The 15226-nt window shown below is 34.4% G+C and overlaps 3 protein-coding genes across 8 annotated transcripts in view; 1 reads left to right on the top strand and 2 right to left on the bottom strand.

Moving 5' to 3' along the window:
- LOC128996817 (uncharacterized) overlaps nucleotides 1-2674 on the top strand; it is a 74048-nt gene extending 71374 nt beyond the window's left edge. For 3 of the 6 annotated variants that reach the window (XM_054422302.1, XM_054422301.1, XM_054422300.1), the window contains exon 5: nucleotides 1565-2674. In XM_054422302.1, coding sequence (XP_054278277.1) covers nucleotides 1565-1743 — 179 coding nt within the window. In that variant the 3' untranslated portion in view covers nucleotides 1744-2674. The remainder of the gene's footprint in view (nucleotides 1-1564) is intronic. The other 3 variants (XM_054422303.1, XM_054422304.1, XM_054422305.1) reach the window with 3 other exon arrangements.
- A 476-nt stretch (nucleotides 2675-3150) lies between these two features.
- LOC128996569 (E3 ubiquitin-protein ligase RNF123-like) lies at nucleotides 3151-5246 on the bottom strand. Its single transcript, XM_054421964.1, has 2 exons — nucleotides 5050-5246; nucleotides 3151-3511 (listed from the first exon to the last, which is right to left on the bottom strand). Exons 1-2 carry the CDS (start codon nucleotides 5244-5246, stop codon nucleotides 3373-3375), a joined length of 336 nt encoding a protein of 111 aa, XP_054277939.1. The 3' UTR covers nucleotides 3151-3372.
- An 8207-nt stretch (nucleotides 5247-13453) lies between these two features.
- Nucleotides 13454-15226, bottom strand: part of LOC128996564 (E3 ubiquitin-protein ligase RNF123-like) — a 30663-nt gene continuing 28890 nt past the window's right edge. The window contains exon 13 of the mRNA XM_054421959.1: nucleotides 13454-13773. Within this exon, the coding sequence (XP_054277934.1) occupies nucleotides 13454-13773 (320 nt within the window). The remainder of the gene's footprint in view (nucleotides 13774-15226) is intronic.

Raw genomic sequence — 15226 nt, 5'->3', positions numbered from 1 at the left:
TATTTTCTGATATTCTTCCTGTTTATACATCACGCATAAAAAAATAAATTTATCAGAAAAGAAAGTTGTTGACAAACAATTATGTTAAAACCACTAGTTTCACAATATTAGGAATTTCAATGTTGTTAGGTAAATATTATCCAGTCTTGGACTTTATAAATAATATTTTCGTTAATGTACCGATGAAATATCAATTTAGCAACATTATAATGTATTAATAGTGATTATTTGATAATTTTTTCAACGCAGTGCAATGTGCTAAACAGAATAATCAAGTTTTTATTATGACTTGAGTTAATTCTAACTACTGTACTTTTAAACGTGTTTACATGGGTATGCTTTGACTATGAATATAACTAGACATTCTATTCACATGTTTAAGTTGTTGCCACAATAAAAAATTTAAAATTAAAAAAAATTAGGGGATGTAAGTGAGCAGATGTAAAATCCTGATTATTGTCGATTATGCTAACTCAGGGTTGGTGATAAATTTGGTAAATAAAATTCCCTGACTTTTCCAGGTTTTCCAGACTGATATTATACTTTTTCCAGGTATATACCGTAAGTCGATATCAACCAATCGAAATCGATAAATATTTAAAAAATGTTAATATTTAATCACTCCCAAATACAAAACTTGTTTCAAACTATATAAATATCGATTCCTCCCTGGTACTGATAACAAAATATCAATATAAAAATGTGCATCAGTGCTTGTAGTTCTTTTTGCCCTTAGTCATACCCATAGATAAAACATACTTATAACCCTGTTTAGGTTTAGAGCAAAACGTAGCATATCTGTAAAAAGGTAGTCTTCCAGGAGAAACTCCAGAATTTTTTCATAATTCCCTGACTTTGTTTTCCAGGTTTTCCCTGACCGTTCCAACCCTGTAACTTTATAACCAAGCCAAACTGAAATCACACCTTATTTACAACTATAGCAGCTTTTATGTCCCATCAAATATCACATTAAATTAAGGGATATACTAGCGAACTTCCCGTGTATGGTAAAAACTATTACTGTATGTCTCATGGTAAGACCTGGACTCACCAATTTACTTTTTTGTTTTGAGGTCCCCAGCCCCAGAGGCCAAAAACACCATCTGTTTAAAGTTATATAGATAACTCGAGCTGAGATAATTTGATCTTGATCAGATTCGAGAAATTGATTTATTTCATACCAAACTTTAAACCTTTCACAAAAAAACACTCTTACTTTCTCTGTAGCAGCAAACCTGAGCACTCTTAAACTATATTTAAAGTGGGAATAAATCTGACATTTTAATTAGAGATATTTTAGTGGAAATAAAGTCTTACAAATGGAAATTGGCTTAGTCTGCTTACTGTCACAGTAGTGCTACTTTTATTTTTTGTTATTATTGTACTGTATTCATTATAAAATTATTTTAACCATGATTGCAATCATTTCTTATTTCCTATGTGATTTGACCTAGCCACAGCTGGTAAAGGTAATTCAACCTAAACTCTTTGTGCAAATAGATGTACCTTAAGTTACAGTTGTGCAGACAATTGTACATTTCCTAAAATCAAGTTTTATTTCCAGAGAAGGACCAATACTTCAGACCCTCAGCGACGGCAGCCTACCTTCACGCGATGCGGAACCAAAGACCCTCTTACAAGATCCGCAACTTCGTAGAGTCGCCCGAGCCCGCGACTCTCAGGGGTACCAACCACTATGACCCGTCGCTGTTGTGGACTGGTCTAGGGCGACGTAGACGTTAAACAGTTGGCACTACTGAATAATCTCACACTATCAATATTATTTTTAACACCTAGTCCATGGAATTATGTATTGTACATATCATGAGTGGAGAATTTGTTTCATGTTTTCGTTAATTAAAAAATTAAAACATTTTCTTGGCGGAGGAATTTGGCATGTTTTATTTTTTATTCAGGTTCGGTGATTGTTGTAGTTTAGATAATTACGCTTAGTATACCACAGTGGGGGAGGAGGACTCTTCAAATAAAATTTCCAATTAAAAAAGCAAAATATTATAGCCAAGTAAATTTTTAAAACATTTTTGCCATAGCACACACATTATTTTTCACTTTTATAAAGTCACAGTTGCAATGTTTTAACAGGTTTGAAAAGAAACATTTTTAAATTCTTGAGTTGGCCATTCCCCCATAATGTTATCACAAATTATAATTCTTATACATTATTTTTTTAGTTAGAAAATTTCACTCTAGAAGTTTTTAGTAAAGAGAAAGTTGTTTTATTCCTTTTTATTTATGACAACCTGAGGTAAACCAATGGGACTCTTTAGATTGCTGTAATTTAAATAAACATGCACAATTTTAGAGGTTTTGGATTTTTAAACTATTTTATAGAACCATCAAGAAAAATGTTGATGTTTATATCAATAAATAACATAGTATTTCTGTCCTTTTAACAAACTCAAAAATTACCTTAATTTTATATAAAAAAAATTATGAGTGAAATATTGTTTCAATTTATTATAATCTTCACAGCAGTGTGAGAATACGACAATTGATTGAAATAACTTCCTGATTTCTATTTTTTCACAAAGTTACATCAGCAAAATTAATTCTACCATATTATTAAGCGATTGATTACGAGACAATGAATTTAATTTTCTCGAATAAATATGTACTCATTTATTTTTGTATCTTAAGTAGTTTTTAGGAAAGTAATTTCATGTTGTTGCAATAGAAGTAACATGTAGAGAAAAGTTAATAAACAGTTTTATTTACAATGATTTAATTTGTAAGCACCTTATAACTGTGACATTCACGTTTCAATTACTGATTGTACAACCAAGAGCTTCTCATGGTTTTAATTAGATTTTCCAATAATCAAATACTAAATCAATTAGGTTATGGATAACTGTAAGACCAGACAAATGCATTTAAAAATACATCAAATATTTCAACACAATATTTTTTCAGACTGTTAAATATTGAGCGACCATTAGGAAGATGGCAGGAAGATAAGCTTTATGTATGTATCAGTATTCCATAGTTTCAGGGACTTAATCATTTTTTTTAAAGTGGCTACAATTCGCAACACTCTTGTTAAATGATACTCAACAAACAACTTACAGCTAACATTCAGGGAGATGGGTTTCCAAAACACAGTTACCGAAAATAAATATATATTCAGTGATAAACATTTAAAACATTACGATATGTTGTAAAATGTCATGAAAAGTCAAAAATAAAAATCATAAAAAAACACAAAAACCAAAATGTGTTTGAATTAAAAACAGAAGAAATATCTTGAAATAAATTAGTACAAACGAAAAGTAGTCAAATAAAAATATAAGCGTATTAAGCTTGTTTGACTTAGTGATTGACTAGAATTGGGTTATAGTGTTGGTGTCGGTAGTTCTAGCTTCTAAGACTAGCGGAGTCGGATGTGGCGGGGGCTTCAAATATGACAGACCCGTCAACGGACGTGACTCTTGTGATAGCTGTCTTGCAGAAGAAACACTCCTTACTGTTCATCAGGTGATGTGTGATACACGATCTGGACAAAGATCACATTCACATTATTGTGCAACCTCCAGCCTAACTGAAGGTTTGGGTGACGTAGCTCAGGAATTAAATTTGTTTACAAACCACAACTTTATTGTTAGCCCACAAAACATACAAAGAACACAAAGATAACAGTAACAATGAGGTGGAACAGGCTGTAACAGTGTTAGTAATTTAGTTTAAAACAAAACCCCAAATTCAAAATTCCTTAGATGACTTCCAGGCTACTCGCACAACATTGACAAACACTTCCTCATTACAATATTTGACCCTTCCCATTACAATTGTAACATTCAAACATGACATTGCTCCATAGACAATGGTATTTTTAGAATAAATTAAGATTTTTAGCAGTGGGGGTGTTGTGTTTTGGATAATCACAGTTATATTAGACAAGAGATTATACCTGATCACAAAGTTATCTTTGGTCGTCTGCATGGCGACCGGTTTTAACACATTTAAAGTGTCATTATTAATCTTTTGACATAACTGCTGCTTCCAAGAAATTTTAAAAAAGTATTCAAAAACATATAAATAAAAATAAACACAAGGATATAAATATTTAATGGAAAAAACCTTACACGACCAACAACTAACTATGGTGAGGCTATGTGTACAAGGTTGACACACAATACTCCTTTCACAAAATTTAGGCGGTTTGAGAAGTAGCGATTTCATCCCCCTCCTCCTTTAACTTTGGACTAACAGCCAAAAGCTGATGTATACATTAAGCTAAACAAAGTGATGGGAGAACCTAGCAGATATACCTTCCCCTTAAAACGCAAAAATTTTGTTAACAGACTATTATTGCCAATTGGTGTTGTATGAGTTTGATTTTTGTTACTTATGTGTTTCTGGACACTTTCTTTTCTTCAACACCTTAAATTGATGTATTTCAATGCTATGTTGCTAAAAAAGCGGGAAAAAACTACATTTAGTTTTTCATATTTTAAAGGAAAGACAATTGGCTAGTATGGAATTTTTCAGAAAGGAATAGAGCTCAGCTAGCTTATCTTAGAAAATTAGAGTCTGGGGGCTGATAGATACACAATAGAAGAATACAAAACATAACACTGATATTCCGTCCTGACGAAGGGCTTGTTCAGGGAGTAGGACTGAAGATAACTCAACCTAGGATCAAGTAACTCTCTTCAACCTACTCTCTAAAAAAGTCCTACAACAGGACGTAATAACAGTGTGTTATGTGTTGTCTTTTATTGTGCATCTATCTACCCCTGAAGCAAAAGGTTTATTTTCTCAGATAAGCTAGCTGAGCTTTATTCCTGTCCAAAAATTCCCTTAATTTTGTTTCTGTATCCAGTGTCTGTAGGCTAACCTTTTTTTTCTTACTTTGAAAACATTTCCAAAACTCTGAACTCTTCCAGCACATAATGCCGGGTTTGTAATACCATACTGATTTCCTCTCCTGGACGTGGACACCTACAGTTTATTAAAAGTAACCAAACCCAATGCTAGACAACTTTGTACAGAAGCAAGTTGTAGAACACTAACAAGTTGTAAAGTACTTACTTGCACGACTGGTGAGTACAAGGGACGAATGTAACTGTGAGAGGGTACGCACAACATATAGGACATAGCATATCATCATCCTCCACCTCAGACACCACAGACATGCGGTTCTTGTATCTGGTCAACACAGAGATCAGCCTAGACACAATCTCTATCTCTGCTGCACTCACACAATCGGCATCTGAAGAAGAAAACATATATTGCACGATTGTTTTACAAATAGTATTGAGTTGTAGCTTTATATAGTCTATGATTGGATAAGCTCAGTAATACATCTACTGTTGTCAAACAATGTGTAATTTTAGTGTCATTTTGTTTGAATAAAACATAAAACAAATAAGTGCATGTGTTACTACTGGGTACATAGGCTTTTTTGTAAATCTTCAACTGATTCAACATACAAAGATACCATACACATCCTTACTTTTTAATTATATAAATTAGGGGTCTGCGACAACTTGAGCTTGGTATGATTCAGATAGAAGTTTTTGAATTTCAATGTGAGTTCTTGGTTCAACATCATAATAGTAGTCTACTATTGTACCATTATATTGGATACTACACCTAAACAAATTATCCAAGCTATTATTTTAAATTTAGACCTATTGAGACTACTTAAACTATTTTATCAAAGTGCCTACCTACCTAAATTTAGGTATCACAAAAATGTTTATAGAATGCTAAAAAAAAATGTAAAAAAACTGTAAACAGAAAAAGCCTTATTATAATAAATAATTTAAACTATTCATTTTGAACATTGGTGCCGAAACTTTTGCGAATCAACTAAATGTCGACTACTGGAGCATTTACAAGGTCCAAAGTCAAGAAGTCTGCTATAAAATCTCAGGATTTTGATGGTAAAAATAATGAGGCAGTAAGTGATAAGCATATTCCTTTGTCGGTAAGATCTCATAAAACTAGCTCAAGTAGGAGTAGGAATGAAAGTGTTTTAGAGGTTATGGACGAATTGATTAAGATACAGGAAGAAGAAACGTCCCTTATTGTATCATGTGCTAAAGCAAAGGCGGCGGCGGAGAAAGCAGAGGCAGAGGCAGCAGTAAAAATAGCAGCAGCTGAAGCAGAGGCAGAGGCAGCAGTAAAAATAGCAGCAGCTGATGAAAGACTTGCCCGAGTGGAGGAAGAAGCCAAGCGGAAGGAAATAGAAATGAAGAAGAAGCTACTTGAAGACAGACTGTCATCGCTTAGCAGGGAATCGTCAAGAGTCAGTAGCAGATCATCTAGGACTTCAATTTCTTCTCTTCCACGACCGTTGCCCACAAAGGAAGCTGTTGAAAAGTGGATGCAGACAAAGGATCAAGCTGAAGACATTAATAAAAATAACGTTTTGAAGCCTTGTACTAATGTTCCAGTAAATATTATGAAGAGTGTACAGCAGGAGGTATCCTTGCCGCATCACGAAGTACAGTCTAGTTTCCAGCCTCGAGAAGAAAACTGTGAAAATCCTCGAGAAGCAAGGACTGTAGCTTTCAGCGAAGGAAGGAGAATTCCTCGAGATGTTTCGTGTTTCCCTCGAGATTGTCAACCTGATAAAATGATATTTAGAGAGAAGATGCCGGCGAGAATATTGTCAGCTAGTAGTGTCATAGTAACAGTTCACCGCCAACAGCTGTCGGGCAGATGTTAGCAGATGTTACAAAGTTAATTATTTTAAAGGGCATTCGGAGGAAATTACGTAAGAGCAGGTGGTTTTGGTCGTACGTCACTTGTGACGTATGTGGGTACTGTTTTAATTGTTTAACGAGCGAAACACAGTTTATACAATTAAATCATGGATTTAGTTAAATTCATAGTCAACAGTACTGTGTAGTATTCTAGTAAGGTCAGCGGGGCGCGGCGCGTTGCGGCATGGGTGACTCACTGCTCGCCGCGGAATTGGGTTAGTTGGACGGACGAAAGTTTGGTCAGGGTCGCGGCCACGCCCGACCTTGTTACTCAACCTTCGCGGAGCTGTACCCAGATTTGGATCGTATCCACACAGTTCGCGTTTGGACGTAGTGGCGGAGTGTTGCTATCTGTACGGTGCTGTGTCTATCGTTAGCTGTATCGTGTGCTCGCGTGTGTTTTGGAACTATGTGATATAGCAGCTTTATCTTGTACCCACAAATGAGGTAGGCCTAATGTAAAACCAAATATAATTCTTATCTTATGTTAGAGGTCCTAAAAAAATAACGTAAAATTAAATATTGTTTATATATTTTTAGAAAAATTAGTAGTAGTAGTATATTACGGGTTTTGGAGACCATGTTTATATTTTGTTAAATAGTTTGACAGATTAACCTTTGTGGTCAAAATATGTTTATATAATGGAGTCTTTAGAAAGACTGATACCTTTTGTACGTAAATTATACCCAATTCCATGTGTCCTGACTTGTGTGAATCAAATAAATTAGCTTTCCATCTTCAACGTCAGGAGGATTTGATACGTTTAATTGTGTCGGAAAGCAAACCTCTAAAAACTTGTTGTCATAAAAGAAAATAAATGTTTTACCATTTTCGTTTTGTCTTTGTTCTACTAATTGATAATGTTTGTTTTGTAACAGATATTTAAATGTTACTTTTTCTGTTTCTATTGGACTTACTATTTGAGGAAGCTTCATTTCTTGACATATGGCTTCGGGTGATAATTGATTAGAATAATTTGATCCTGATGCATTCCAATGTAGTGGTAATTTAATTTGCTTCTGAAACTTTAGACGTAGTGACATTGACTTGCGAAAATTGCTAGTTTTAGAAGTAGTAGATTTCTTTAAATTTTCTTTTATTCTCTTTAGTTTATCTTGTGTGATTGTACTTGGCTTATCCATAGTTAACATCAGAACAGAGCTAGCATATGTGAACAGTCTTCGTTGAAGGTTCGACACTGAATGATGTGATGTTGGAGGTTTGGAGACTTCCTTACTTAGTAGGTAGAATTACCCGACAGTAGGGAAATTTACCCGCGAAGCAGGGTAAACCTCCCGACCGGCCCCCTCCCAACTGGCTCGCGGATAAAAGTAGTGGCAGCGAACGGACTGTAGTCAGTCTCACCCAACTGGCACAGCTGACTGGTTGAGTGTAGACTGACTGACTTTTGATTAAAACCTTTCGTTAGATTTGGCCAATCTAACTTAATGTTTTAGTCAAATAGCATGTGCTGCATGTTGTTTTTTTTAGCTTGTATCTTAGATGGTTTTACTTTATGGAGTGCATCGTGTCTTTGGTACTTGAATTGCGCAGAGTGTTGTATTTTTTCTAATCATGTGATATTTCAGCTAACAAAGGATAAAGAAGTCCCCCATTAAAATGAACACTCTTTTGTGACTGTAAATATTCTATATTTAAAATTTAAGTTGACCATTTTGTAATTAGTTGAGAGGTCCAACGGCCTGCATACTATTCTGCATTTGGTTAAATTAAGTTTTAAACTTTTGTTGTCATTGGTAGTTTACTTATGTCAGCTAACAATGAAAACTTTCTTGTGACTATAAATATTCTATCTTTAAAATTTAAGTTGACCACTTTGTAATTAGTTGAGAGGTCCAACGGCCTGCATACTATTCTGCATTTGGTTAAATTAAATTTTAAACTTTTCGTTGTCATTGGTAGTTTACTTATGTCAGCTAACAATGAACCCTTTCTTGTGACTGTAAATATTCTATATTTAAAATTTAAGTTGACCATTTTGTAATTAGTTGAGAGGTCCAACGGCCTGCATACTATTCTGCATTTGGTTAGATTAAATTTTAAACTTTTGTTGTCATTGGTAGTTTACCTATGTTAGCTAACAATGAACACTTTCTTGTGACTGTAAATATTCTATAATTAAAATTTAAGTTGACCATTTTGTAATTAGTTGAGAGGTCCAACGGCCTGCATACTATTCTGCATTTGGTTAAATTAAATTTTAAACCTTTGTTGTCATTGGTAGTTTACTTATGTCAGCTAACAATAACACTTTCTTGTGACTGTAAATATTCTATATTTAAAATTTAAGTTGACCATTTTGTAATTAGTTGAGAGGTCCAACGGCCTGCATACTATTCTGCATTTGGTTAAATTAAATTTTAAACTTTTCGTTGTCATTGCTAGTTTACTTATGTCAGCTAACAATGAACCCTTTCTTGTGACTGTAAAGATTCTATATTTAAAATTTAAGTTGACCATTTTGTAATTAGTTGAGAGGTCCAATGGCCTGCATACTATTCTGCATTTGGTTAAATTAAATTTTAAACTTTTCGTTGTCATTGGTAGTTTACTTATGTCAGCTAACAATGAAAACTTTCTTGTGACTATAAATATTCTATCTTTAAAATTTAAGTTGACCACTTTGTAATTAGTTGAGAGGTCCAATGGCCTGCATACTATTCTGCATTTGGTTAAATTAAATTTTAAACTTTTCGTTGTCATTGGTAGTTTACTTATGTCAGCTAACAATGAACCCTTTCTTGTGACTGTAAATATTCTATATTTAAAATTTAAGTTGACCATTTTGTAATTAGTTGAGAGGTCCAACGGCCTGCATACTATTCTGCATTTGGTTAGATTAAATTTTAAATCTTTGTTGTCATTGGTAGTTTACTTATGTCAGCTAACAATAACACTTTCTTGTGACTGTAAATATTCTATGTTTAAAATTTAAGTTGACCATTTTGTAATTAGTTGAGAGGTCCAACGGCCTGCATACTATTCTGCATTTGGTTAAATTAAGTTTTAAACTTTTGTTGTCATTGGTAGTTTACTTATGTCAGCTAACAATGAAAACTTTCTTGTGACTATAAATATTCTATCTTTAAAATTTAAGTTGACCACTTTGTAATTAGTTGAGAGGTCCAACGGCCTGCATACTATTCTGCATTTGGTTAAATTAAATTTTAAACTTTTCGTTGTCATTGGTAGTTTACTTATGTCAGCTAACAATGAACCCTTTCTTGTGACTGTAAATATTCTATATTTAAAATTTAAGTTGACCATTTTGTAATTAGTTGAGAGGTCCAACGGCCTGCATACTATTCTGCATTTGGTTAGATTAAATTTTAAACTTTTGTTGTCATTGGTAGTTTACCTATGTTAGCTAACAATGAACACTTTCTTGTGACTGTAAATATTCTATAATTAAAATTTAAGTTGACCATTTTGTAATTAGTTGAGAGGTCCAACGGCCTGCATACTATTCTGCATTTGGTTAAATTAAATTTTAAACCTTTGTTGTCATTGGTAGTTTACTTATGTCAGCTAACAATAACACTTTCTTGTGACTGTAAATATTCTATATTTAAAATTTAAGTTGACCATTTTGTAATTAGTTGAGAGGTCCAACGGCCTGCATACTATTCTGCATTTGGTTAAATTAAATTTTAAACTTTTCGTTGTCATTGCTAGTTTACTTATGTCAGCTAACAATGAACCCTTTCTTGTGACTGTAAAGATTCTATATTTAAAATTTAAGTTGACCATTTTGTAATTAGTTGAGAGGTCCAATGGCCTGCATACTATTCTGCATTTGGTTAAATTAAATTTTAAACTTTTCGTTGTCATTGGTAGTTTACTTATGTCAGCTAACAATGAAAACTTTCTTGTGACTATAAATATTCTATCTTTAAAATTTAAGTTGACCACTTTGTAATTAGTTGAGAGGTCCAATGGCCTGCATACTATTCTGCATTTGGTTAAATTAAATTTTAAACTTTTCGTTGTCATTGGTAGTTTACTTATGTCAGCTAACAATGAACCCTTTCTTGTGACTGTAAATATTCTATATTTAAAATTTAAGTTGACCATTTTGTAATTAGTTGAGAGGTCCAACGGCCTGCATACTATTCTGCATTTGGTTAGATTAAATTTTAAATCTTTGTTGTCATTGGTAGTTTACTTATGTCAGCTAACAATAACACTTTCTTGTGACTGTAAATATTCTATGTTTAAAATTTAAGTTGACCATTTTGTAATTAGTTGAGAGGTCCAACGGCCTGCATACTATTCTGCATTTGGTTAAATTAAGTTTTAAACTTTTGTTGTCATTGGTAGTTTACTTATGTCAGCTAACAATGAAAACTTTCTTGTGACTATAAATATTCTATCTTTAAAATTTAAGTTGACCACTTTGTAATTAGTTGAGAGGTCCAACGGCCTGCATACTATTCTGCATTTGGTTAAATTAAATTTTAAACTTTTCGTTGTCATTGGTAGTTTACTTATGTCAGCTAACAATGAAAACTTTCTTGTGACAGTAAATATTCTATATTTAAAATTTAAGTTGACCACTTTGTAATTAGTTGAGAGGTTCAACGGCCTGCATACTATTCTGCATTTGGTTAAATTAAATTTTAAACTTTTCGTTGTCATTGGTAGTTTACTTATGTCAGCTAACAATGAAAACTTTCTTGTGACAGTAAATATTCTATATTTACAATTTAAGTTGACCACTTTGTAATTAGTTGAGAGGTCCAACGGCCTGCATACTATTCTGCATTTGGTTAAATTAAATTTTAAACTTTTCGTTGTCATTGGTAGTTAACTTATGTCAGCTAACAATGAACACTTTCTTGTGACTGTAAATATTCTATATTTTAAAATTTAAGTTGACCATTTTGTAATTAGTTGAGAGGTCCAACGGCCTGCATACTATTCTGCATTTGGTTAAATTAAATTTTAAGCTTTTGTTGTTATACCTAAACACAGACTCTTTCCTCACTACAACAGAAGGAGAGATAGAGCATGTTTGCTCCATCTCTTCTTTTGGTATTATTTTAAATGACCTTGACCTACTTACAGGACTTTGAAAATATCTTGGAAAAAATATAAAAACGGTAGTAATGGATCTGCCTTGTATATGTTTGAATCCGACCGGGCATATATTCTAGCTAGGGACCTACTATCGCTAGTTAATTTACATAAGCAGGTGCAGCGTTGTTCTACCCCCACCACTCAACCCGAGCGTATAAAAGGGCTGCGAGCAGACGGATGATTGTCAGTCTTGCACAACCGGTGAAGCTGACCGGATGGGCAAACTGGCTAAAGACGAGACCCTTAGTTTAGAGTTGGTACCACTCTAACCTAAGGTTCTTGTCACTTAGTAGTTATTTTAGAAGCATGTTGATTGTAGTATTTGTTGGCTTGTAGTTAGAGGGTGTTTTGCGTATTTGTATCTTTGGTAAGGGTGTTGTATTTCTTAATTATGTGTTGTTCTATTTCAGGTATCAAAATAATAAAGTCCCTATTAGTAATTTTATTTTCAATTTGAGTTGATCATTGTATGTTACAAAGTTCTAAGTGACATTAGTAAGTTGAAAACGTTCACACAAAACAAAAACATGAAACCAATAGTAAATTCATGACATAGAGTTCTCTTTGACATACACACATTTTTATGGGGACAGTTCGTTGACTGCGCTGCTCCGGCTATTGCTAATGAGTCTTTGATCAATACCATGAGGACAGTCCTTTGGCTGCGCTGCCTCTGATCAAAAAGACTGATACATTGGTCTTTAGCCAATTCAGACTTACACACAAACATGAAAATAAAACAAACACTAAGTTCCCCCACTACAACAAAATGAGATAGATGACATTCACACCTTTTTAAGGGGACAGTTCGTTGACTGCGCTGCTCCGGCTATTGCTAATGAGTCTTTGATCAATACCATGAGGACAGTCCTTTGGCTGCGCTGCCTCTGATCAAAAAGACTGATACATTGGTCTTTAGCCAATTCAGACTTACACACAAACACGAAAATAAAACAAACACTAAGTTCCCCCACTACAACAAAAGGAGAGATGGAGCTTATTTTTGCTCCATCTCTCCTTTTGGCATTATTTTGAAATGACCTTGACCTACTTACAGGACTTAGAAAGCTTCCCTTAAAATACATAACAAACACTAAGTTCTCCTATTACAACAAAAGGAGAGATGGAGCCAATTTTTGCTCCATCTCTCCTTTTGGCAATATTTTTAAATGACCTTGACCTACTTACAGGACTTAGAAAGCTTCCTTATAGTACATTATTGGGAACCGAGAACAGTTCTTTTAAGTTAACACCAACGGACACAACATTTCCCCTCCAACCACAAGCTTCCCCCCTCCACCCACAAGCTTCCCCCCTCCACTTGAGTTTTGCTATAAAAGGAGGTTTGCTTCGCAGGCAATCATCATTCAATGGTCTGAAGTAGTCTTAGCTAGCTGAGTCAGCTCCAGTTACTATTCACTGTTTCATTTGCTATCATGGCTTACCTTAGAATTCCCACTAGACCCTCGAAAGTAGTTTCTTCATCTTCAAAGTCTCTTCCTCGATCTATTTTAATTTCATCGCATGCGTCAGATCCAAAATTGGTTCTTCGAGAAATACTACAGTCAGAAGGTGCAAGTCCTGGAGCAGAAGAACAATACACCTTCCGGACCAGTGGTGATCAATCTCCTCCGCTGATAGATATATTGTCTTCATCTTCATCTTCACAAACAAACTTGTCTTGTTCATCTACTTCGGAGTCAACCTCGTCTGATTCATCTGCATCTACAAGCTCTTCCTCATCCTCTGACTGCACTGTTGCTGATGTTCTACTAACACCTACTGCCACTAGAACTGCATCTCCACCTCCAACTTCTACACCATGTATTTCTTCCTTAACAACTCCACCTTTACAATTCACTATCCCACCACCCATCATATCCCCCCTAAACGACTCCCTACCAGCCACTTCCAAATCCTTTGGCCACTTACACACTTCTCCTTCAGATAAGTGTAAACAATTAATTGCTGACAGGAGGAGAAAATTTGCACACACCCTCTCCAAGTGTCGATATGTTTTTAAAAAGGGTGTTAGTAAGGGGGAACACTGTGAAAAGGTTTGTGTTTTGAATAGTGATATGTGCTCCATTCATTCAAAACACAATAAAAGCACAGAGTCTTCCAATAAAATTAAAGAACTTCCCAAAGCAATCCGGGTAAGAAGAATGAAAAGGTGTACGAAATATTTCTTTGTCAGATGTGTATGGTTTAATAACATCATTATAAAACGTAACGATACAGGAGAGCATTTTTCTATTAGATTACCAAGAGATGTTGTAAACCCTGAACATCCGAAAAGAACTGACTACCTTATTCGGGATGCTAAAGGAAGATTGTCTTGGAAATCTTCAATTTCCAAGATCAAAAAGGCACGGTAATTTTTTCCTTTTAACATTTTACATTACAAAAGATTAACACAGTAAATTCAATTTTTCCAAATTCTTAAAAAAAATGTGTGAGCAATTTGTTTAATTCTGATACATCATTGTGTAAAAAAACATGGTGCAGAATTAAATGAATTGTTCACACATTTTTTTTATTACGTTACAATGACCTTGACCCACTTCTTAAACTTAGAAATTTCTGCAATATTTTAAAATAATGAAAATATCAATTTCCCCCACTACTAAAAGTAAGGTGGTTGGTTTAAACCCAACCCTCACCCCCAACCAGTACATAAAGGTATAACAAACGTGAAAATTGAAGAATAGCCTGTATTTACGTTAGATTATAAAAAAATTGGGGATTGGGGTGATGTTATTAATTAAAATAGTAGTAGTAGAGGGGAGAGAGGGGAGAGAGGGGAGGGAATAGTATAAATAGGGGTGGATGTTCACACCTTTCATCAGTATGCTGCTGCTTCTTGAATAGAGAACATCTACAACATGCTACGCTGCGCCATTTGTCAAGCCACATTCGAGGATGAAATAGATCTTCTACTTCATGAAATAGTCGATCATCCTACAAATGAAGAGGAATTGGAAGGATATCAAGACTTGATTGAAGAATTGAATAAAATAGGACAAGGAGAAGAAGAAGAACCGACACCATCTACTTCAAGAGATCGAGGAGAAGAAGAACCAAAACCATCTACTTCCATGCTACGCTGTGCCATTTGTCAAGCCACGTTTGAGGATGAAATAGATCTTCTACTTCATGAAATAGTCGATCATCCTACAAATTATGAGGAATTGGAAGGATATCAAGACTTAATTGAAGAATTGTATAAAATAGGACAAGGAGAAGAAGAAGAACCCAAACCATCTACCTCAAGAAATACAGAAAAAGAAGAACCAAGACCATCGACTTCAAGAGGCCAAGAAGAAAAAGACCCGAAATCATCCACTTCAAGACCAAGTGTTATTCATTACGCACCTAAACTTTGAAACTTCAC

This window comes from Macrosteles quadrilineatus, unplaced genomic scaffold (assembly GCF_028750875.1).
Source record: "Macrosteles quadrilineatus isolate MER2022 unplaced genomic scaffold, UCM_ALF_1.0 Scaffold_6__1_contigs__length_79288215, whole genome shotgun sequence".
Classification (NCBI taxonomy): domain Eukaryota; kingdom Metazoa; phylum Arthropoda; class Insecta; order Hemiptera; family Cicadellidae; genus Macrosteles; species Macrosteles quadrilineatus.
Note: the sequence above shows the minus strand (reverse complement) of the source record. Positions and strands in the feature narration are given on the sequence as shown.